This window comes from Oryzias latipes, chromosome 22 (assembly GCF_053564925.1).
Source record: "Oryzias latipes strain Hd-rR chromosome 22, Olatipes_Hd-rR_3.1".
Lineage (NCBI taxonomy): Eukaryota > Metazoa > Chordata > Actinopteri > Beloniformes > Adrianichthyidae > Oryzias > Oryzias latipes.
Genome location: NC_136258.1, coordinates 18,733,333 through 18,756,566, shown reverse-complemented (window position 1 = coordinate 18,756,566; position 23,234 = coordinate 18,733,333). Strand labels below are relative to the sequence as shown.

General features: G+C 39.4%; 2 protein-coding genes and 1 long non-coding RNA gene across 3 annotated transcripts in view; 2 read left to right on the top strand and 1 right to left on the bottom strand.

Moving 5' to 3' along the window:
- Positions 1 to 1,174: 1,174 nt before the first annotated feature.
- ivd (isovaleryl-CoA dehydrogenase) lies at positions 1,175 to 15,202 on the top strand. Its single transcript, XM_004082268.5, has 12 exons — positions 1,175 to 1,454; positions 6,091 to 6,180; positions 6,344 to 6,395; positions 6,489 to 6,658; positions 6,746 to 6,839; positions 9,484 to 9,614; positions 9,710 to 9,806; positions 10,755 to 10,848; positions 11,336 to 11,417; positions 11,511 to 11,615; positions 11,707 to 11,779; positions 14,483 to 15,202. The coding sequence occupies exons 1-12, from the start codon at positions 1,323 to 1,325 to the stop codon at positions 14,614 to 14,616; spliced, it is 1,254 nt and encodes a 417-aa protein (XP_004082316.1). The 5' UTR covers positions 1,175 to 1,322; the 3' UTR covers positions 14,617 to 15,202.
- On the bottom strand, positions 1,294 to 2,565 carry LOC144988941 (uncharacterized). The gene is made up of 2 exons (XR_013653040.1): positions 2,427 to 2,565; positions 1,294 to 1,502 (listed from the first exon to the last, which is right to left on the bottom strand). It is a non-coding gene; the product is annotated as an uncharacterized LOC144988941 (long non-coding RNA).
- A 6,651-nt stretch (positions 15,203 to 21,853) lies between the features above and the next one.
- bahd1 (bromo adjacent homology domain containing 1) overlaps positions 21,854 to 23,234 on the top strand; it is a 33,644-nt gene continuing 32,263 nt past the window's right edge. The window contains exon 1 of the mRNA XM_011490338.4: positions 21,854 to 22,355. The gene's annotated coding sequence lies outside the window, so the exon portion shown is untranslated. The remainder of the gene's footprint in view (positions 22,356 to 23,234) is intronic.

Here is a 23,234-nt window from a genome sequence, read left to right as displayed (position 1 = left end):
AAATGTTTAATTGTGTGCACAAGTTTTGTTCTTTTTCTGTAAGTTTGAACTCCAAAGAAGAACTCTTTATTTGTTCTAAGAATACTTTGCATTTTTTTCTTTTGAACACAGTTTTGTTCCTTTTCTAAGTTTAAGTTAAAATTGTGGAGCAGGAGATATGTGCGTATGATTTAAATGAGCTCTTAATGATGTATAAACCCCACAAATTTAGTTGTTCTTTAAGATAAAAAAACAATGTAAAAAGAAGTGTCCATAAAAGTTAAAAAGATACATTTTTGTACCATGACAACTTTATCTGTAATCAGTACAGGTATTTTGACTCAATTAAGGCGTCTGCAGAGATAAAGGAGACGCCAGCTTTAAGTGTCTTTAGACTATCTTGTTGCGACTTTGTTTTAGCCTCTCATCTCTGGTGTTCTTTCAGTCTAACGTCTTGTGTCCCGCTTTTGCTTTGTTGAGCGTTATCTCTGTGGCTGCCTTAACAAAAGCAATGGAGTGGATTCCTGGGGATCAGACGACCTCAAAACCCAGAAATGTTCCTGTAGCGTAGTTACACTCTAAACAGACTGAAAGTCTAGGTTTTTTTAATTGAAAATATGATTATGTGGCTTGGGTGTTTTGGCTCCATAGAGATCTAAAACTTTAAGGGGAGTCAATTGTATTTTTTGTCAAATTAAATAAAGAAATCAGTTATGTCAAATGTTCTTTAAGCTTTAGCCTTGTCACTGGAAAAAAACAAAATATTTTTTTAAAATCCTTTTTTATCTTTATAAAACAGGAAAAACTGACATATTTTTTGATTACCTTCTGGTATGTAGCAGTTCTTGAGTATTCTTGATACTGAGCATACTACCTTTTAAATCTCTGTAAGGGAACACCTTTTTGTCTCTGAACATATATTCTAATAGACATAAAAACATTTTTTTTTAATATTAGTGAAAGATTAAACAAAAATATGGAGTATAATGTATTAGATGATGAAGTATATATTACATAAGCAAATTAAATGCTTATTTGATCATCTTACAGCTCAATGTTAAAGTTTATTTAACGCTGATAAACCATTTAGTGTTCAAAAAAGACTAATTTACCTCATATTTAGTTAGAAATGTGGCTGGTCCCACCATATCCACTAGGTGGCGTCAAAGCCAATATCGTTCTTTACGTAGCTTCAATGAAAAGAAAAAAGAAGAGCGCGGACGTGGGTGACGTCATGACGTCGTTGGTAGTATGAAAATTATGTCAGAGTGATACATCTCGACCTCTTACCTAATTTCCAGCTCACACATAGCCTTTTGACCTCATCCCCCTGAAGCAACAACATGTTCGCCGTCAGAAACTCGCTGCGTCTTTGCTCCAGGTTATCTAACCTGGCTGTGGTGAAGCGAGGATGCGCTGGAGCTTCCATCCCAGTTGACGACGTTGTGAACGGACTCACAGATGAGCAGATTCAGGTTAGCTCATCGCGCGGCTTTTATTAGCACAACAAAGTTTCTCCGTGTCTGTTGGTGAAAGAGCAGGGAGGCAAAACAACAAAAAACATTTCTTTATACTTTCGATAGTATTTATATATATAAAAAAGATGCAGTTGTCGTTATTTGGCAGAAAAGACGGAGCTAATAAAGTGCACGCGGCGCTACATCTAAAGTTTGCTACCAAAGCAAAGGAAGGAGACAAAAAAGCTTATTTTTACTGTTAGAAAATATGCATAATACGGATGCCAGGTACTCCTAAAACTACTTTTACTTAATAATTAACAAATATATATTCAAAATTTTCTTAAAATACACTGATTTATTAATTTGTCTTTAAGGCAGATTTTGGGTTCTTTGAAAGCTGCTTTGAATAATATTTATCCAGGCAGACATATTTGTTGGCAGGTGTGATTGCCGGAAGCTGATTGGAGGAGAGCGGGGGTGGAGTCCATAGTAGCCATTTGATTAGTTGAAATATCCCTGCCCATTTCTATAGTTAGTGTAATGAGGCCTGAGTGACGATGAACTCAAAAGGTACAAGTGTGAAAGAAGCCTTTCATAAGCACTTATAGGCAAACAAAATGTCATTTATGAAAGAGCACGTTTTAACAGAAGAAGCCAAGAACCAGGGGAATCAGCTGAATCCTTCATAGCTGCAGTTTAGCAGAAAACTGCCTGTATGGGTCACTGCAGGACGAAATGATAACAGATAGGCTAAACACAGTACCAAGGCCTGTCAGATGGATAGTGGATTAGCTCTGGAAAAGGCAGTGCAACAGATAAGAGAGAGATAAAGAGATAAAGAAACAACAACCAGTAGTGAGAGAAACAAATCTTATGGACATGACAGAAGCTAATGTGGATATATTGAAGTTTAGGAAAAAGACTTTCTAAGACAAGAAAAACTTTTGAGACAAAGAGTCAGAGTGATCATCAAAAAGAATACAATACCAGTAATGTGGACGCTGTGGCAGATCACCTGCACACTCCAAAAACATTTGTGCAGCGCGAGACGCCACATGCAGGAAATGTCAGAAAAAAGGACATTTTGCAGCGGTGTGCAGATCGAGCAGAATCGGAGCAGTTGTTGAAGATGAGGACGACACCCTGTTTCTTGGAGCAGTTTCAGCCGGAAGACAGCCTGATAACTGGAAAAAATGTAACTTTCAAACTGGATACAGGAGCAGATGTGACGGTGATACCAGCTGCCACCTACTCAAAAGACCTACATGGCCCGCTCACCAAAGCAAACAAAACCCCGCGTGGCCCCAGTGGAGAAGCCCTGTAAGTAAACGGTCAGTTTTATGCAGTCATACAATACAAAGATAGGAAAACAACGCAGCCAGTGTATGTCGTACAGAGACTGTCCAACCCTCTGCTGGGCTTTCCAGCTGTTTCAGCAGTGGGCCTGCTGCACATCGTCGACGACGTTAAAGAACTTGAGGCTGACATGAAAAATCTGTACCCCAGAGTGTTCACAGGGCTGGGCCTCCTAAAGGGAGAGTACAAGATAAAACTCAAAGAAGGTGCTAAACCTTATGCCTTGTCGCTACCCAGACGAGTCCCTTTGCCCTTATGTGACAAAGTAAAGGCAGAGTTAGAAAGAATGGAGAAAATGGGAGTGATTGAAGCCATCGAGGAACCAACAGAGTGGTGCGCTGGGATGGTTGCAGCCCCTAAGCCCAATGACAAAGTCAGGATCTGCTCAGATATGACTCACCTGAATGAATATGTTTGCAGGGAGCACCACATACTGCCGGCCGTGGATGAGTCGTTGGCCAAGTTTGCAGGTGCAACAGTAATCACAAAACTGAATGCTACAGCGGGATTTTGGCAAGTACCTCTACACCCAGATTTAGTCCCTTTATCCACATTTATCACCCTGTTTGGTCGGTACTGTTATAAAAGATTGCCGTTTGGAATCTCATCTGCACCGGAACACTTTCAATAGAGACTGACCCAAAGGCTGTCAGTTCTGGATGGAACCGTGTGTCATGCAGATGACATACTAGTGTTCGGGTCCACTCGGGAACAGCACGATCAAAGACTGCACAAAGTGTTAGAGCGTCTCCAGCAGGAAGGACTTACTCTCAACGATGACAAGTGCCAGTTTGCTGTAGAAAAAGTCATGTTTCTGGGTCACATCGTCTCGGCAGAGGGTATTGAAGCAGACCCCGGGAACATCCGAGCGATCATGGAGGTGTCTACACCCAAAGATGCTGCTGATGTGAAAAGATTTGTGGGCATGCTGAACTATGTTGGAAAGTTCTCCCCACGGGTCGCTGAACTCACACAGCCATTAAGAGAGCTCCCTTAGAGCAGACTCCAGCTGGGAGCGGGGAACAGCACAACAGCGCGCTTTTAAAGAGCTACGCCAGTTCACCCACAGTTCTCGCCCAGTACTGTCTAAACAGAGAGACCAAAATTGCAGCAGATGCAGCCACATCTGGATTAAGGGGAGTTGTATCCCAAAAACAACCAACGGGTGAATGGCGTCCTGTGGCCTTCATGTCACGCAGCATGGCAAATGCAGAGCACAGATATGCCCAAATCGAAAAAGAGGGTTTCTTTTTTTTCCGATTTGGGCTTGTGAGCGATTTCAGTCTTACCTGGTAGGAATGGATTTTGATCCAAACTCATCATAAGCCTCTCATTTACCTACTTGGCATCAGAGCTCTTGATGACTTGCCAGCTCGTATTCTAAGATTTAGGTTACGACTACTCCATTTTACATACAAAATCGAACACGTTCCAGGAAAAAACTTGATCACGGCAGACACACTGTCCAGGGCACCCATCTAAGCTCCACCCACAATGCAGGATAAGCAGTTGGAAGACGATGTGTGTGTTTCTATCAACCAAATTTTGCAACAGGTGCCAGCATCTGAAAGTAAACCAACATAAATCAGAAGGGCACAGGAAATGGACTCTACATGCCAAAAACTAACACATTTAGTACAATCAGGGTGGCCTACATGCAGAAAAACACTTCCACCTGAGCTTCAAGTGTAGCAGTACCACCCGGACTTGCTCGTTGCAGATGGATTATTAATGAAAAATGAAAGACTTGTCATTCCAGTCAACATGCAAGAGGAAACACTGGAAAGAGTACATGAAGGTCACCAGGGCATGACAAAATGCATTGCCAGAGCACACAAGTCCATATGTTGGTCCGGTTTGACCAAACAAATCAAAAACAAAGTAGAAAACTGCACAGTGTGCGTGCGGGAGGTTCATATTGCACCAGAGCCTCTCATGACAACGCCACTTTAGTAGGCCATGGCAGCGTGGTGCAGCCGATCTTTTCCAGTGGAACCGCGCCATGGATCTGATACTAGTGGATTATTTTTCCCGATACATCGAAGTGGCAAGCCTTACCACTACTACTGCAGTCCCAGTGATTTACAAACTGAAGGCCATTTTTATGTGGCACGGGGTTCCTGAAATCCTGATTACAAATAACGGCCCTCAGTTTTCAGCAGCTAAGTTTGCAGCATTTGCAAAGGACTATGATTTCAGCCATGTGACCTCAAGTCCCCACTACCCTCAAAGCCAGTTATCAGAGACCCTGCAGGAATAATAAGATGGCCAAAGGAAGAGATACAGACCATAGATGTTAAGACACAAAGCTCCTCACCATACATGGAGGGTTTCATCCCAAATCCAGCATCCAGCAAGACCCAAGGTGTAGGCTGTGCAAAGAGGCACCATGAACAATCCAGCACATAACTGCAGGATGTAAGATGCTGGCAGGGAAAGCATACATGGAGCGCCACAACCAAGTGGCTGGAATAATATACAGGAACATGTGTGCAGAATATGGACTGGAAACCCCAAGGTCAAAATGGGAAACGCCTCCGAAGGTGGTAGAGAATGAGAGGGCAAAGATCCTGTGGGACTTCCAGATCCAGACTGATAGGATGGTAATGGTGAACCAACCAGACATTGTAGTGGTGGATAAAGAACAGAGGAAAGCCGTTGTGGTGGATGTGGCAGTACCAAGCGATGGGAACATCAGGAAGAAGGAACATGAGAAACTGGAGAAATACCAGGGACTCAGAGAAGAACTGGAGAAAGCCTGGAAAGTGAAGGTGACAATGGTGCCTGTGGTAATTGGAGCACTCGGGGCAGTAACCCCCAAGCTGGAGGAGTGGCTACAACAGATACCTGGAAAGACCTCAGACCTCTCAGTCCAGAAAAGCGCAGTGCTAGGAACAGCTAAGATACTGCAGGACCCTCAAGCTCCCAGGCCTCTGGTAGAGGACCTGAGCTTGGAGGAGAAACCACCCGCGGAAGGGTGAGAGGGGCGTTTTTTTATACAAACATTTCTTTTTATAATCATTTTTCTTTTGAATGATTTTTTTTGTTCTATCCATTCTCCTCCTTAAACGTTTTCGTCGCAGCTGATGGTTCAATTCTTAGATTTGAGCAAAGCATAAGAACCAAATATCTTAATATCTAAATGCAGACACAAGGTTGAAAAACCTATTAGATGAGATCTAAACTGTTTGCTAAGATTATTTTTTTCCCCTCTCACAATCTGAAAATGCTAAATAAGTTCACTAGAACAGGTTTGTTTAATAACCTCCCTCTGTTTATCTTTTTCTTTTCTCAGTTAAGGCAGTCAGTTCGTAAATTCTGCTCAGAAAAGCTTGCTCCTTATGCAGATGACATCGACAAGAACAATGCGTTTCCAGAAATGCGGGTGAGTCTGCAGGAGTGGGGTCACAGGGTTTGGGATGGAAGATCTTTGAAAGCAGAGGAAAACTGTTGATTCACACACACCTCTGCTGTTGTGTTGGTCATTTATAAATGCACTACAAGCAGGGTCTTTGTCCGAGTGAGTCATGTGACCCTTCCCTCTGCAGGAATATTGGAAAGCAATGGGGGACATGGGACTGCTTGGTATCACAGCTCCAGGTAGGACTTTCTTTCTTTTTTAGCTTATCACTCATCGATTTAGAGGACCATTTATTTGTAAAAATGGAAATAAACAGTGTACTTCTCCCCCAGTGGAGGAAGGCGGTACAGGACTGGGCTACCTGGATCACGTCATCGTCATGGAGGAGATGTCCCGGGTGTCTGCAGCCATCGCTCTCAGCTACGGCGCTCACTCCAACCTGTGCGTCAACCAGCTGGTGCGTCACGCCAACCGCCAACAAAAGGAGAAGTACATGCCTAAGGTCAGGGTCTCGCTAAGCAGAGCTGCTGGTTTGGTTTGTCATGAACTGGATTTGTCATTTGGAATGATCCTATGATGACTCTGGCAGTTACTGTCAGGAGAGCACGTGGGAGCGCTGGCCATGAGCGAGCCCAACGCCGGGTCAGACGTTGTGTCCATGAAACTCCGAGCCACAAAGTCAGGTGAGGAGTGCGTCGCCCTCCTGATTCACACATGTAGGACCAATAATAATGGGCTGTCATCGATCACATCCTTGCACTCAGGTGTGCAGCCGTTTCTGCAGCTCTGGGGGCCTTTTTGTGTGTGTTTGTTGCAGAGGTGGATGCGTTTTTGGAGTGTGTAATTATAGCCCGACTACAATGCTGCACCTCGCTCATTCTGCCACTTAGAGAGCAGCTGAAGTGTGGCAGCTGCAACACCCAAGTGGGCTAATTGGCTCCTAAATATGGGTCACGCTTACAGTATGATCATCACTGAAACGCACCAGTGAAAGAGCGAGCTGTTGTGAGCTCGCAGCAGACGCAGTGAGACTAAAATGCTTTCACGTTGGGTTTTTTTTGGCCTTATCTCCAGTGTTGACATTCTTTTGACTACCTAACTCTTCAACTGTCTGCACAATTAATGTCATTCCAGCAGATTCAGAAGCACAGAAAAGCAGCCTTCCACTGAAATCCAACACTTGAAGCCAATACGAAAAGCCTTTTTTTCTTTTCTTTTCCCTGTCAAAGTTGGCTAATTCACTGTGATTATGGTATGACAGAAGGGCTGGCGACACCTCCAGTGTTAAAGGTTGAGTAAATGTAGCTCCTGAACTGAACTGTAGCACTCTGGAAAGTTTTTTTTTTTTTATGAATGAACACTGATTAAATAAGTATGGAGTGTAAACAGGCCAGATTTTTAAAAAGCTTCCAAACTAAATAAAAAAAAGTATGAAATAAAGTTTAGTTCAGTAAAAGTTTGTTGTTGGATTGCATTTTGATGAGCATTGATTAAAAATATTAGATTATGGTCCTAGATCAATGAAACTAAACTTTTTTTTGAGCCCAGGACCAGTTTAATATTAGAATGATTTTTTTTTTCTCCCAGCATCTGCACAACGCTGAAATTGACATAATTTTTTTTCATTTTAGTTTTTGGCTTTCATTAACTTTTGAGAGAAAAGTAAATTTTCATCCTCTGTAAATTATCTTCAGATGGTTTAAACATTCTTTATTTTCTAGTTTTCATGTTGGATCTATAAAATGTGAAATCAATTTGACCTTAATTTACCGTTAACTGTCAAAGTAGAAGCTAAAAACCAGACGCCAACTTCACTTGCATCTGACTATGAAGGTAGGGCAGATGAATACTACAAAATAAAACGATTTAGCCATCACACAACCTTTTTTTCCTGAGTAAATAATAAACATTACTATTATGTATGCAACTTTATTAGCAGCGTCCTGGTAGCATTAAAGAATTGGTCGCTGTATGTTTTGCAAAGCGGGTTTTGGTGTGTGAGAACAGCAATAAATCCATGTTTTGAGAAAAGTCTGCTGTTCTTATGTCTGTTAAATTCAGATTTATTTTTAGTTTTAGGTCAAAGACTCTTTTTCTGTCTCCTAACGGGTTCTTTTCTGCGTTAAGGAACTTTCCAAATACGTTTATTTTTGTGAACTTTGTTAGCTTGGTGGTTTAATTTAGTGGTCGGAGCTGCTGCCCCAAATCCTACAGCTTAGTAAGGAAGTTATTTTTTGTTTATTCATTCATCTTCTTCCATTTTGTCCCTTTCGGAGTCACGGGGCTGCTGGAGCCTATCCCGCCCATTGTGGGCGAAGGCAGGGGACGCCCTGGGCGTTATTTTTTGTATGTTTTTAAATTTCACCACTCTTATCTGCTGTCTAAAATCTTGTGAGATGATAAATTAGTGTTAAACTGCAAATAAAACAAAACATCCTGACTGTGTGATGAAACATGAAGCAAAATAATTCAAACTCACAGCTTGGTTCATCTTCAATAAACTAAACTTTATCCCTCATGATCGTCATGTTGACTCAGTGATTGTGATCTTTTCCTGGTTAAAGCTGCATTTTTTAACATCATTTGTGTCGCGTCTGTGTGACTCTTTATTTCTGTTTCTTATGACAGACTTGAGTATAAATCAGGCGTAAAAAGCATCTTAAACTTCTGAATTGCTCCAAGTGAATCTACAACAGTCCCTTGTTTATCGTGGGAGTTGCATTCTAAAATAACCTGTAACAGACCAATCTGAGAGGTAGTCATCTTTATTTTTTACTACAATTATTGATGTGTTAAGGCTGTAAAACCCCTGACTGCACACTTTATATACGTTTATCAGACAGATTTGAACATTTTCACACTTTTCTCTCTTGTTTAAACTCTGAGTTCCAACCTTCATAGGAAAATAAGTCCAGTATTATAGAATGAAAACAAAAATGTATGAATGCATTCTCTAGATATGAGTCGGTATTGAGGAGATTAACAAGGTCAACAGCCAATCAGGATGCAGAACACAGTTTGAAATCAAAGAATGCAAAATTGCGTAAAGAAAACTGCAAGGCCACAAAAGGCGACCTGCGTTATAGCGAGGGACCACTGTAGAGTTGAGAAGTTATCCATTTTCTTGTGTTTATCTAAAACTGATTGGTTTCAGAGTCGAGTGTTATCATAAAGGCTTCATCACGCGATGGAGTCTGACCCAAGAAGCTGTTAAAACACGGTTTCCTTCTCTTGTAAAGACGATTTCAATGATTGATGGAGTGTGTTTCCCTCACAATTCACTTAACGGAAAGGGGTGAATAATTTCTGTTGCTTCAACTTTTCCAGGCGACCATTATGTTTTGAACGGCAACAAGTTCTGGATCACAAACGGGCCGGACGCAGACGTGCTGATCGTGTACGCCAAGACGGACCCCGGTGCCTATCAAAAAGGAATCACCGCTTTTATTGTGGAAAAGGTAAATCCAGCCTTTTAGCAATGTGAAGTGCATTAAACAAATTTAAAAAAAACGTTGTAATGGAGCAAACACTTGTGAATGTGCTCATCCATCAGGGCATGGCAGGATTCTCCACCGCTCAGAAACTAGAAAAACTCGGAATGAGGGGGTCCAACACCTGCGAGCTGGTCTTTGAAGACTGCAAAGTTCCAGGCATGAAATGAAAGATCTCACTTTTTTTGGGACAGTTTTGTGTAGTCCTGACACTGTACACCTCCATTCAGTTTCCCATGCCATTTACTGGTGGGCGTGGCTAAAGATCTGAGATCAAAAGAGGCGATCCAATACACCAGTCAGTCCAGCAGTTGGGCATACGCCACCTACCCAACTCCCAGAGGAGAACAATTGATCCATTTAAAAACTGTTTGTTCTCTTTGGTTTTGGTGGCTTCTCCTGCATTTATGTTATATTTTTGAGACTTTTTTTTATTTTTATGTATTTATTTATTTTTTGAACACACTTTATTCAAGTATGCAGATCAATTATTGACTTTTACAGCATAACGAAATGAACAAAGAACATTTGGCATCTCAGCAGAAATGAAGGCATCAATAGGAGTCTTTTAAAAACAGTTTCCCAGGATTCAAAAAGCATAAAAATAAATAAATAAAATAAATAAAAAATGAACCAATAATTTACAGAGAAAATATTACACTGTGCGCCGATTATGAATGGATAAGCCGTCCTTAAAGGTAAACAAAACTGTCTCATTGCAAAAACACACTTTGCAAAAATGTATCCATCTGGCCAACCAAAGTGTTCAGTCACAGGAGTCCATAAGTCATAGAACATCTCTGACCTCAAATGAAGTTCAGCCGTTATTTTTTCCATTAAATAAACTTTCTTCATAGCCTCCATCCACTGTGCAAGAGTCAGGGGTGAGGTTTTAAACCAAGGTCAGGTAATCGTCTTTTTTGACACCAGTAGAAGAATTCATATAAGTTTAGCTTTTTTCTTCTCTATACCTTCTTCAGGAAGGATGCCTATTATCTAGTAAAGTGGATCTTTGAGACTTTTAAAAGTTTTCTTGCCTTTAAAAGTCTGGCGTTTTGTCTGATGGTCCTCATCTTAAAGTATTTTTTGTCTTGGTAAACGTCACAGAGGAGAACGTGCTGGGTCCACTAAACAAAGGCGTCTATGTGATGATGAGTGGCTTGGATCTGGAGAGGCTGGTGCTTGCAGCCGGACCTGTTGGGTGAGGCGCTTCAGACTAAATCGAGAATTCTGAAACTGTGTGATTAAATCAAGCTTTATTCATGTTTTGATTTAAACTAATACATGTCATCTGTTGGTGTAAATGGATTATAGTGAAGAAACAAAAAGTTTTTTTTGTTTTTTTTTTTAATTTCACAGTTGAACCGCTAAGAATTTTGTTGGTTTCCCTAGCTATAGGGCTGCACGATATGAGGAAAACTCACGATTTGCTATATTAGTGATTAATATTGCGACAAATGTATAACTTGCCCTACATGAAGAAATACCAAAACAACTAACAACAACAACAAAACAACGCGATAACGATAAATTTGTGATTTATTGTGCAGGGCTAATTAGCTCCATGCAGTCACCCACAGAGCTGCATTTGTTTTTTGTGTGTTTTTTTTCTTTCTGTCTGTAATAGTGCTATATAAGTATACGTCGTTTGTTATAGTTCTAAAACGATCATAAATATCACTTTCCAGCATCATGCAGGCGGTTTTGGACAACGCGATTCCCTACATGCACGTCAGAGAAGCATTTGGACAAAAAATCGGACACTTTCAGGTGGGATTGGTCAAATCTTGTTACTTCTGCTGGAATTGGGGAAGTCGGCGGTCGTGGCGGTGTCCTCATGAAAAATCCCTTTCTTCCCCACAGCTCATGCAAGGCAAGATGGCCGACATGTACACCAGGCTGAGCTCGTGTCGGCAGTATTTGTACAACGTCGCTCGAGCTTGTGACAGAGGACACTTTAGTGCAAAGGTGAAGAAAACTGTAGTGATAAAGCAAAACATCTTGATTCTCCTTACCAGAATCTGATTCCATGTTTTTGATTCCTTGTTTTCTTTTGCAGGACTGTGCAGGAGTGATCTTGTACTGCGCTGAGAATGCTACTCAAGTTGCTTTGGATGGAATTCAGTGTTTGGGTAAGAACCAAAGGAATCACTCAGACACCTTTTTAGAGTTTGTGTTCTCTTGGGTATTTCAAGTTTTATGTCAGAAAATAAAATGAAAAATCCAAACAATCCATTTATTTGATTTGTCCATTGTAAACAGACATTTTATAAGACGATTATAAGTTGTTTTCTCTGTTTTCATTTGTTTGTCAGAAAAAAGATGGTTGGAAATCAAAACAAAAGGAAAGCCTTATTTACATAATGTCTCTGAATTGGAATTTTGAGCACGTAACCACGGTGACCAGCTAGTTAGGCCTCCTAGGTGTTTGAAGGGATGGCTTTGGAACAACAATCAGGACATTATTTTTAAGGCAAAGAAAATAAGATAGTGCTGTTCAGTGTTTGTATGTTGCCGCAGTTTGAAGAATCCAGTACTTCAGTATGAAAATACATCAATTTTTAACATGTTTAAATCTTACATTTCTTTATTTGGAAGTAAGACAAAAAAAACAACAACCTCAAGTTTCCTCTGATCTCGATATAAGAGGATTTAAAATACGTGTTTTTTGCATAGGATTTTTGAATCCTTTTTAAAAAAAATTAAATGTTTTAATTTGTTTGTTTGTTTCTGTTGATAAAAAGAAACTTAAAAATGGAAAACTCCTCCATTTAGTGTTTCTCTGTTTTGACTTGTTGACTTTTGAATTTTCATTCAAATAATATGAAAATAGCTGATTTAATTTTGTGAACCTTGTCATTTTAAACTACGCACATAAAGGTCGGTTTATTGTCACATTTAGGTTGAAAATATAAAATGGGTTTATGCTTGAAAAAAATTCAGTTTATTGCCAGATAGCATTATAGAACTTATAATAGTTCACTTTAATAGAAACTAGTTTAGGTTTTGGTTTCAATAAAAAATACCAAAATTTCTTTCATGACAGACTTGAAATTTCTTTCTTTCCTTTCTTTCCTTTCATGAAAATTATTGATGTCAAGTAAGTTTACAGGTTTGTCTTACATATTGAACATTTTCATGATTTAGCTTCAAGCTAAACCATTGTTTTGTGGCCAAAAAGCTACAGGAAATGACCCAGAAGACTCTAAAAGAGCTAGAAGAAGAAGAAGAAGAGAAACCGCAGACTAACCTTTTGATGAAAGTGAAATGGTGACAGGATGTGTGTTGGGAGCCTCTAGAAGCTCTGTCTCATTCGGACCCGTCTTCTACACGACTTAAAGTCTCACTCCGATCATCATCTATTGTAAAAGCGTTCCCATTGGTCTTTTGATTATGTTTATGCTAATCAAAACATTAAAAAGAAGTGTTGTTTTCTTGGACATAGTTTCTGCAGAGCTGCAAAATGTTTTATTTGAAATTTTCCTCTAAGCTGTTGTCGGGAGTGTTGGCGCAGAGCAACCCCGCCCCTCTTCCCTTCCCTGTTGCTTAGAGCTCATAGCAGTGATCTTGTGGCTCGCCCAGCATATATTTTTTTTCAAACTGCATTTTTTTCGTTTGCTCCTGATTCACAACAGTTTGAATAAAAAAAAAAATACTCAGAAATGCTTTTTTTAAGCTGAATTTTCTTTAGACATCGTCAGAAAAACAACACAATAACAAAACACAATTTACTTCAGAGCGGTTTCTTGAATAAAGACTATCCACTAAGCTTTCATTCATTATGGTGTGAAGACTGCAGCCGCTCCGCTTCATATCCACAGTCTGTTTTCTACTCTGCTGGCTTTTTGTGAATCGCAGAGGTGGGACAAAGGTATCGTTCCATCTGTGTCTGCGGTTGGAAGTGATAACAGGTGAAGATGAGGGCTGTGTAGAAGTATCACATCTCTTCTATCTTGTGTTGTTCTCAGTGTGCAAAAAGTGATTTCTGAATGATCATACTCCACTGAGCTCAGTTTGTGCATTTATATGAAAGCGAATTTGCCTCTAAATTCAGGTTATAATGCATATGTGTTTTCTTTTCTAGTAATGTTGTTGGTCTATGCCAGGTGTCTATAACACAAAAAAAGCCATTTAAGACCTAACCTAATTCTAACCAAAACCCAGTGAAAACGTCAAATTCCAGCTTCCTCATTTGAAAAAATAAACTTTATTTACATGTTTGTGGGCCATCCATTCATTCCTAAAATGTAGCTTTTAATTTTTTTAATAATAAAATTATAACATTGTTATATATTTCTACATAAACAAGTTTAATTTTTCTTCTTTGACCGGAGTACTTTTAAGTTCCTTTCAAAATAAAATACACCCTGTGTTAAAGAAGATCCTCTTGTTGCAGCAGATTTTTGCTATCAAACATAAACATAACAAAGGAAAGAATCCAATAAAATGTAATACAAAATGTAAAATGCAATTTATATACTTTAAGAACTTTGCATCTGAACAGCAACTAGGAACTGTTGTGAGCTTTAAATTTATTCTAATGGAAACTTTTCTGCCAGTCTACCTCAGTCAACTCGCATGTTAAAAATTTTAAAATAACTCACCAAAATGAACTGAAACCGTTTATTCCAGACTACAAATCCAATTCATGTAAACTGTAAACATTACTCTTTAAAGCCAAAGAGCCACAATGGAGGGGCTGCAGAAATTTAAAAAAGCTAGATGTGGCCCCAGAGCCTCAGTTCATCCCGAGCAGAGTTCAGTTGGAGAACATTCCCTCATTTTCATCAGTGTTCTAACCGTGCCTCGTGTATGTCTGTCCTCCATGCGTGTAGGTGGAAACGGCTACATCAATGACTACCCGATGGGCCGCTTCCTGCGAGATGCCAAGCTGTATGAGATCGGTGCAGGAACTAGCGAGGTCCGCAGGCTGATCATCGGACGCGCCTTCAACTCCATGTTCAAATAGATTTCAGTGAGAACGAGTGGAGTGGTTTGGAGTGGTTTGTCATACCCGTGACCTTACTACAGAAACCCCTGATGAAGCTGGGATTATACAGAAACACATTTAGGAGTGATCAGTATCAGCCGGTCACTAAATATCAGCAGATGTTAAGCGGTCTTCACTCTGAAAGTTGCTGAAAAGCTCCAAATTTGGATGCCACATCTAATCAGTAATGTGTGTTCATTGAAACGCTCCTGAAATGGGTTCATTCTTGACCGACTGATTGAATTTTGTGACTTTGGAGGCGGCACTTGTGTCATCACTGTTTTTCCATTCATAATCACACAAACTGTTTCGAAACAGCCTTATTTTACTCGTCTGATTCTGAAATATTCCATTGTAATTATGTGACTGTGATAAATAAGTGTACTTTATGCCTCTGTAAACGTTAGTAGAAATCCTCCACAACCTGTTTCTCTCAACTCTGTCATCACGTAGCTGTACAGTAAAATAAAAAAGTATAGAATTATAGTTTTGTTTGCAATAAAATAAATGCTTGACTTTTGTTTCTTTGATGACTTCAAAATAAAAAAAGTAACTATGTTTTTAAGCTCTGTATTGATTTTAAATCTATTTGAACAAATGTCTTATTTTGGTAAACTAAAACTTGATTTTCATGAGTATTTATTGTTGTTTCCACTTTATAGGGAAAAAGTCAGGCGGCTTTGGTGATTATTTTATTCAAACAGGGGAAAGTAATCATTTTAGTGTTGGTTTGGAGACGCTTTTCTCCCTTTTATGTTAGGAAAAAACTGGAATTATTGCCTAAAGTCCTGAATGACATTGGTTTAAAATAAATAAAATATGACATTTTTTCACATGTAAAATACAAAAAGACAATAATTTGAAAGGCACTAAATTGGTAGATTGTGCATAAAGTGTTGATTTCTACAGTTATTTCAAAACAAAAGTATTTTAGTACATGCACATCAAATATTGAAGTTAAATATAAAACTGTCAATTTATTTTTTAATTCATGAAAAATTAAAACTCCTTTTCCATCTTAAATGATTTCTTCTATGTCATTCCTACAATTTCATAAATCCTCCTCTCCATGCAGCCACTAAAACCCGTCTGTCAGTGCGTATAATGACTACACCTTCAATCCATCAGCTGCCGTTTTATCTCCGTCACATACAGAGGCTCAGGCTGATTGATGAGCACAAAATCTGCTTCCTCACTGATGCTCTGTCACAACCATCCTTGATTGTGTTGAAAGATAACGTTTTGCTTTGGTTTGGGTTTTTTTTAATTCATGTTTTGACTTCCTAACCCCTCCAGTGTAGAGAATAGAATGACATTTACACACTTGATCACATGTCCGATTGACCCTACTTGCCCACAGGAAGAGGATCTTCCATGAGTCTTGTTGTTTATACAGATACAGAATAAAAAGGCCGTTCGGAAAACACACGGCCCGTCTGTCTCCACTCAACACAGAGCTCCTTGTTTGCAAAAACGGCAGAGACGAAAACAATCCCAATGCATTTGAATAATACATGGAGCCGTACTTCAGGGTGGATTTTCCCCTCAGAGAGAAACAAGGCGACATTATTATTATTGAAATCCTGATCTTGTCTTTCTAAAATGTAAAAATATGAGTGAATTAAAGCTGTTTTTATTGAGAATAGCTTTCCAAAAACAATATTTTAAATAAACTGCAGTGTTTGTATATTTCAAAACAATCTTGTCTTTGGTTTTACATCGCCAAAACAATTCCCTCTATTAAAAATGTGAAGTGTATGTGTCGATATAATAGATTTTTTTTTATCAGCAAATGCATCATTGGCTAGAAAAGTCTTTGAGCAAGGTCAATAACATGTTGAAAAACCACGTTATTTAACCCTGTTAATTTTGTGATGTAAAGAGCTTCATCTTCACTTAACCATGTCAGCCAAGCACTTATCGAGAACCAACAGTCATTATCTTGGAATGGTTCCATCATGACAACGTAGACCCCTCTGATGAGGAAAATGACAGAAACCTTATAATTTCTTAGACATATATATTTTCTTTTTTGTTATCAATTTTTAAATGTTGATCTTTTTTTTATTGTAAAGATGTAAATAATCATGTGTCACCTTTCCTCTGGGATTTGAAGTATTTGTGCAGAATATGATAGTATGAAGCTACCTACACACTGGGCATGTTATGCACGTTCAAGAACATGCTGAACGTGGGTTCTTTAACACTGTTTTTAGCATCCGGTGAATCTTGCTCTAGACTTTTTCTTTCATGGCTCTATTCTGATATAAAAAAGACGGTGTTTTATAATTTCATCCAGGAATGAACCACAATTATTCATTTCTCCTTAATAATTACTTTTCAAACAGATGGTACTACCCATACATCACTATCAGGATGGATGCTGATTTGCATCCCTAGAACGTCATACCTCCTGTGGAGCATGGGGGTGGAAACATCATACATTTGGGGCTGTGTTTCTTCTAAGGAAAGGACGACGGATTTGTCTTAAGGAAATGATGAATGGGGGCATGTACGGTGGGGATTTTGGGCCAAAATGATGAAACATGGATGGATCTACCAGAATGACAATCAAACACATCACCAGGGCAACCAAGGAGTGGCTACGTAAAAAGCAATTTGGGGTTCTGGAAAGAAAGAAAATCTGTGGAGGGAGTTCAAAATCTGTGTTGCCAAGCAACAGCCCCAAAACACCACAGCTCTAGAGAAGATCTATATTGAAGAATGGACCAAAATAGTAGCCACAGTGTATGCAGACCTGCTGAGGACCTACAGGAAACCTTTGACCTCTGTTGTTGACAACCAAGGCTAAGTGGGATAACATACAGAGTCAGTGACTGACAAAAATGTTTTTGCCTGACTGTAGAAATATGTTTTTAGGTTCTTGGTTTAAAATAAGTGTGAATAGAGATCAGGTCAGGTTAGGGTTATGGCTGTACAAACTTCAGTGGAAGTCAATGCAAAATCCCAGAATGGAAGGAGGCTGTGTTGTCTATGTATGTGTTTGTGTTTATGCTGCGGAGAGCCAAAGTTGTTTGAAAGCAAATCCATCAAACTCAAACTGACAGTTTCCTGTTACGAAATGACGGGTGGCTCAGACATTAAAAATTCAAAAAGATAAAGTATTTTTATTGGTTTTTACGCTGACTGTGCTCTTGTTGCTCAACAGGGGGAGTCTGATTGGGCAAATAATGACAAACACATTGCGTTTACAACCTTGTTGCCCCATTTTGACCATTTTTTTTTTTTGGTAAATGTATGTATAGCCTTGCTATCATAAAGGTAATTCAACCACAAGTGATTAATTACTATAAAACAATAGTTTTACAAGTCAAACAATAAACGTTCTATGCATCAATCACCAGTTTTACACCCATGTTTCTCTAGAGTTCTCACAGGTTTTGCACAAAGTAAAACATATTTTGTGCCAAAAGAGGCTTTTATTTGTTTGTTTGTTTTGTTTTAGGTTTGGGATTTTCTTTTATTCTATATTTTAATCTTTAATCCATCTTCTTTTCATGAGCCACAACCGAGCCTTGCCTTTTTAGTAGAGTATGATAAAAGATTGATGAAAGGTGTGCCGGGTCACCCATTGGGATGATTTAAAGCCTGTTTTTTAAACTCTGATAATCTTGCATCGTGGTAAAAGGAAAACAGCAAACCAAGGCCCTTCTAAAAATAGGTAAACAAGCCCAACAAGTTACAACACGCCTGTTGAGACTCGTGAAGCTTACTTGATGGTCACGTGTTGGAAAAAAAAAACTACAAACCAACCTTTATGGAAACATCACAAAAGTATGTTTTTCTTTGAAAATTGGATGGTTTAATATTGGTAAGAATGAGGAGGGACTTGTTTACACCTGTTTCAAATTTTTAAAAGAGCTTCAGTCAAGCTAAAGAGTTTGCCTATTGGGTGGATCCTGCCATTTGATCCAGCCCTGCATGGCATCTTCACCACTTGATTTTAGAATCATACTGATATGGGAAGAGTCCTCTCATCTTCTTTCTTACTTTTCAGCAAATGTTTTACTGTGAAGAGAATTCAAACGTCATCTTAAAAATATATGTGCAGAAAAGAGAAGATCATTTAAATCTGTGCATGAGAGCTTTAAATAAACACAATTTGGAACTTGACTGCTTAAGGTTTGTTAACATGTCACATGTTCAATCTGTACATACCAGTCTGGGACAGTCAAAGAGGGAATTCTACTCAAAACCTAAATATTTGTACTGTTTACTTGATTGTTGTAACTTAAAAAAAGAAGTGGTATAAGGAAAAACAATAATTTGACTTTTATTTGACTTTATGAAACGTACCCTGCTTTCATCTGGGCTCTTATTCATATGTTGATTGGTGATTCTAAAGTGTCTCTATATGCGAATGTGGGTGTGTGTGGTTGTGTGGCCCCCCCTGTCCACAGTGAACCTCACCTTTGCCCAACAGTAGTTGGGATATGGAACCACATGACCCTGAAATGGAAACAGCTGGGTTGGAGGATGGATGGATGGATGGATGGATGGATGGATGGATGGATGGATGGATGGATGGATGGATGGATGGATGGATGGATGGATGGATGGAAATTTACTCACAGTCAATATTACTTTACCCAAAGGCTACAATTGCTCTGTATCATCATGTTTGAAAAACCTTTGTAATATTTTTTACAGGTGAGACATCTTTGCAAAGAGTAAAACAAACCTAATTTTTGTTTAGAATAGAAAAGACTGAACCCCCTTATAGAAAGGCCATACTTGATTTCATAGGAAAATAGAAAACACATGTGTTGAGTAATCTCTGTCAACACAGAGTACTTAGTGTTTGCAGCTGCTTAGCTTATCATTTAGCAAGAAGGGCTCCTCCCAAGAAACTGAGGAGCAAACTGACTCAACCAAGTAAAGGTTGTTCTCCTGCTGTTTACCTTTAAATTAGTGTTTGCAAATCAAAAACTAACCTCTGCAATGCAAACAAAGTAAATTATAAATCACACAGCTAGAATTAAACAAAGACATTAAATGACAAAACTGCTTCTTGGCACTGGGGGACTCATAAGCTTCCAAGAGTCTGTTGGAAGCCCTTCAATACTCTTTATTACCTCTTAAGCAAAGATTTGGATTTCATTTGAACATTTGGTGGATTGCATTACAGCAATGATGGATGAACAACTGTTAAATTACTCATGAACTTGAGTGACAAAGATGCTTGGGTCACGCAAAATTGCATGCAAATAAAACTTAGCATGAGTTTTATGACCCCGTATGGTTCTTTCAGGGCTGCATGGTGGTGTAGTAGTTCTCACCTCACAGTGAGAGGGCTCTGGTTAAAATACCGACTGGAACCTGTCTGTTTCGAGTTTGCATTTTCTTTCTGTGCACGATTGGGATTGGGTCAACTGGTGTCTCTAAAGTGTGTGAGTGGCCCTGCAACAGACTGGCGACCTGTTCAGGGTGTACCCCACCTTTGCCCAACAGTAGCTAGGTTGACTCTATTTACTGTACAAGAGAACTGGACCGAGCGAGCGGGATGTCACCCATAGAAAATGGCTTACTTCCACTGAAATAAGGTCAATTCAGTCACCATTTTTTCGCGACAAAGAATTCTCCGTGATTGAGCCAGACGACATTTGTAAGCAGTAATTGGTCCGAGCATCATTAAAAAATGGCGACTGAATTGACTTCATGTGGTTGGAGGTGAAAGTAAGACATTTTCTGTAGTTGACATCACACTCAGTCCAGTTCTCTGATACCAGGAGTGTCTTAACTTTCTGCAGAGAGCCAGATTTAGTGAGGTGAAAGTGTGTGAGGGCCAACCAATCAGCCTGCATTCTTTGAACGTTTTTTATAACATTAAATGCAAATGAATTTAAAGACCAAAAATAAAATGAAGAAAGGGTCTTCCTCACTTTTCTTGAACTTTAAATCTGGGTTCACATGAAACGTTACATATTATTCATTATTAAATACTCACTGTAAACTTCTGAATGTAAGTTGTGTAAATCAATAGTTATTTGATTCAGAAGTACAAAATATGTGACAATGTTGCCACAGGTTTATGACGTAATTAAGCTGATCCCAATCAAGTGATTGTACTGTACAGTTTTCAGAAAGTGGGGGTTGGAAATTATTTATTCATGATAAGTACCTGCCATAAAATTTGAATGTGCGCCACATTTGGCCAACGGGGCGGATTGGTCATGCCTGTCTTTTAATGTCAATGGCCTTCACATAAAATGTTACATATTATTTTTAAAGGTATTTAAATGAATGTTATGGAATCTATCATAGGATGGGGTATACAAAAAGACTAAGACCTGCTCACTTTTCTCATTCACAAAAGACCCAACCTGTAGTTGAACAGGTGCACTAAATCAAAATTCACCCCAATCATGTGACACAGTGACAAGAATGGCAGCTACAATGGAATTAGGCTAAACAAAATCAAGAAATCATAATCACAGTATGTAGGAAGCGCTGGGGGACGCATATTATTGATTTTATGACAGTTACCCGCTATAAAATTTGAATGTGGGCCATATTTGGCCTACAGGCCGGACTTTCGACACGCCTGTCTTATAAAGTCAATGGCCTTCACATGAAACTTTAAATAATAGTCATTAATAAATGCTCACTTTAAAACTCTAAATGTAAATCATGTGAACAGGAAAATAATAAATATTTATGTTATCCAGAAGTACAAAACAAACCGCTGTGTTGCCACAAGTTTACAATGGCTAATGACAGAATTAGGCTAATCACAATCAAGAAATCGTACACACAGTTTTTAGAAAGCGCTGGGGGGACGCATATTACTGATTTCATGATAGGCACCTGCCATAAAATTTGCGGACCATATTTGGCCCACGGGCCGGACTTAGGACATGCCTGTCCGAAGTCAATGGCCTTAAGAAATTAAAAAAAAATGTTAAACAGGGTTTTTAATGATGACCAGAATTGTTATTATAATAAGAACAAAGCCACCAAAAGACATTCATTCTTCTCAATTTTTTTTTTTTTTTTTTTGGTATGAGATTTCTACCTTTAAAATGATTTTTTTTTAAACTAGTTTTTTTATTTTGAAACTATTTTTCCATAAATATCGACACAGTGTAGGTTTCTTTTTTTTTTTTTTAATTGATGAAGTCAGAAAACACTCAGTCCATGCTTCTGTGTCGGGGTGGGCCGGGGGTCATAAATCCTTCGTGGTCGTGGAGCAGCTGAGCTCCTGTCACTGCTGTCAGGCATTCTGTTAGGAGGAGAGGCGTGAACGTCACGGGAGCCATCTGCCCGCCGCGGCGCGTGCAGCTGCTGGCGGGGCCGGTGACGTTCGGCCGGTGGCCCCTTTAAGAAACTCCATGTTTTCGCTACATGATGCGTCAACGTAGAAAGCGGATGATGCTGTTATGTAAAAACACGCCGAAGTGAGCAGTACTGCACGGCTGCTGAGCCCGAGTTTGTGACGCTGCTGCGGGACGACAAAGTCTATCGAAGGGGTGTTTGTTTATTTAGTTGTTTCTTTCTTTCTTTTTTACTTTGGGGAAACGGAAACCGAGCTGGGAAAACTCAACATGACTCGACCTCGCACCGTTTTCCTCCTTCGCTTGAGGGAAGCGTACACCTGACGCATCTCCTCCTCGCCAGCTAGAACTAATTTACCTTTTTGTTTTATTTTATTCTTTTAAATCGCCTCCTCTGGACTGGGTTTTCTTCTCTGCGAGGCGGTAAGACTGAAGCTTCCAACTCTTATCTCGGGCTAAACTGAAAGTGTCGATGAGGCGGTTGGGGCTGGATTGTGTTGAGTCCGCTACTGCCACAAAAGCGCATTCTTCTAGGGTGGTTTTGCATTCGAGTAATTGAAAATTAACTTTCCGTGGAGTCACCGGGGTTCATTTTTGGCTGAGAGTTGGGCTCCTGGTCGCCTGAAAGCGGTCTAAGCTGCAGTTGAAACTCAATTTTTGCAAATACCTTTGATCTTTAAAGAAGAGAAGTTACAGATCAAAGCACATTTACAAAACATTCCCTTGATAGGATTGACGCAGACACGTTTACTGGCATTTCAGGAATCTTATGTGTAATTTTGAATGAAAAGCAATCCTGTCTTTTTGTTCAAAATACTGCACAATTCGTTTTTGTACCCTACTTCCCTGTATTGTCTGTTGTAAAATATTTAAAAATCCTTAAATATGAATATGGGGGACTCTCCCTGCACTTAAAAAAATTTATTTATTACTTTAGAAAAGCATTAGTTCCTGATGGTCTTGGTGAATTTACTCTCTCCGCAAAAAGTTGGGGAAAGTCCTCTTTTCGATAAAATTGTGGGAATTTATATTGTAGTCTGACAACTTCCCCGGGCTGATAGGTGGCTGATGCCACGATCGCACCAGACGCACATTCTTGAACTCCCAAAATACGCGTTTAGGTCATAGTGTTCACACTGGACAAGAAGGGAGAAGCTGCTTTCTCCTTTGCTGCTGGTTACTAGCTCATGTCTGTCACCTACAGCTGGAAGAGGCTTCCTGCGAAAGGTTGAAGCGGTGAAAGTCTTGTGAATCTTGTGCCAGGCTTTTTCTTTCACGGCTCTATTCCGATGTATGAAAGAC

What these genes read in the sequence shown, in the direction of transcription:
- ivd (XM_004082268.5), top strand. Translation starts at nt 1,323, where the DNA reads ATGTTCGCCGTCAGAAACTCGCTGCGTCTTTGCTCCAGGTTATCTAAC. An exon ending in ATGCGTTTCCAGAAATGCGG is followed by an intron (nt 6,181 to 6,343) that starts GTGAGTCTGCAG and finishes TTCCCTCTGCAG; the next exon opens with GAATATTGGAAAGCAATGGG. An exon ending in AAAAAATCGGACACTTTCAG is followed by an intron (nt 11,418 to 11,510) that starts GTGGGATTGGTC and finishes TCTTCCCCACAG; the next exon opens with CTCATGCAAGGCAAGATGGC.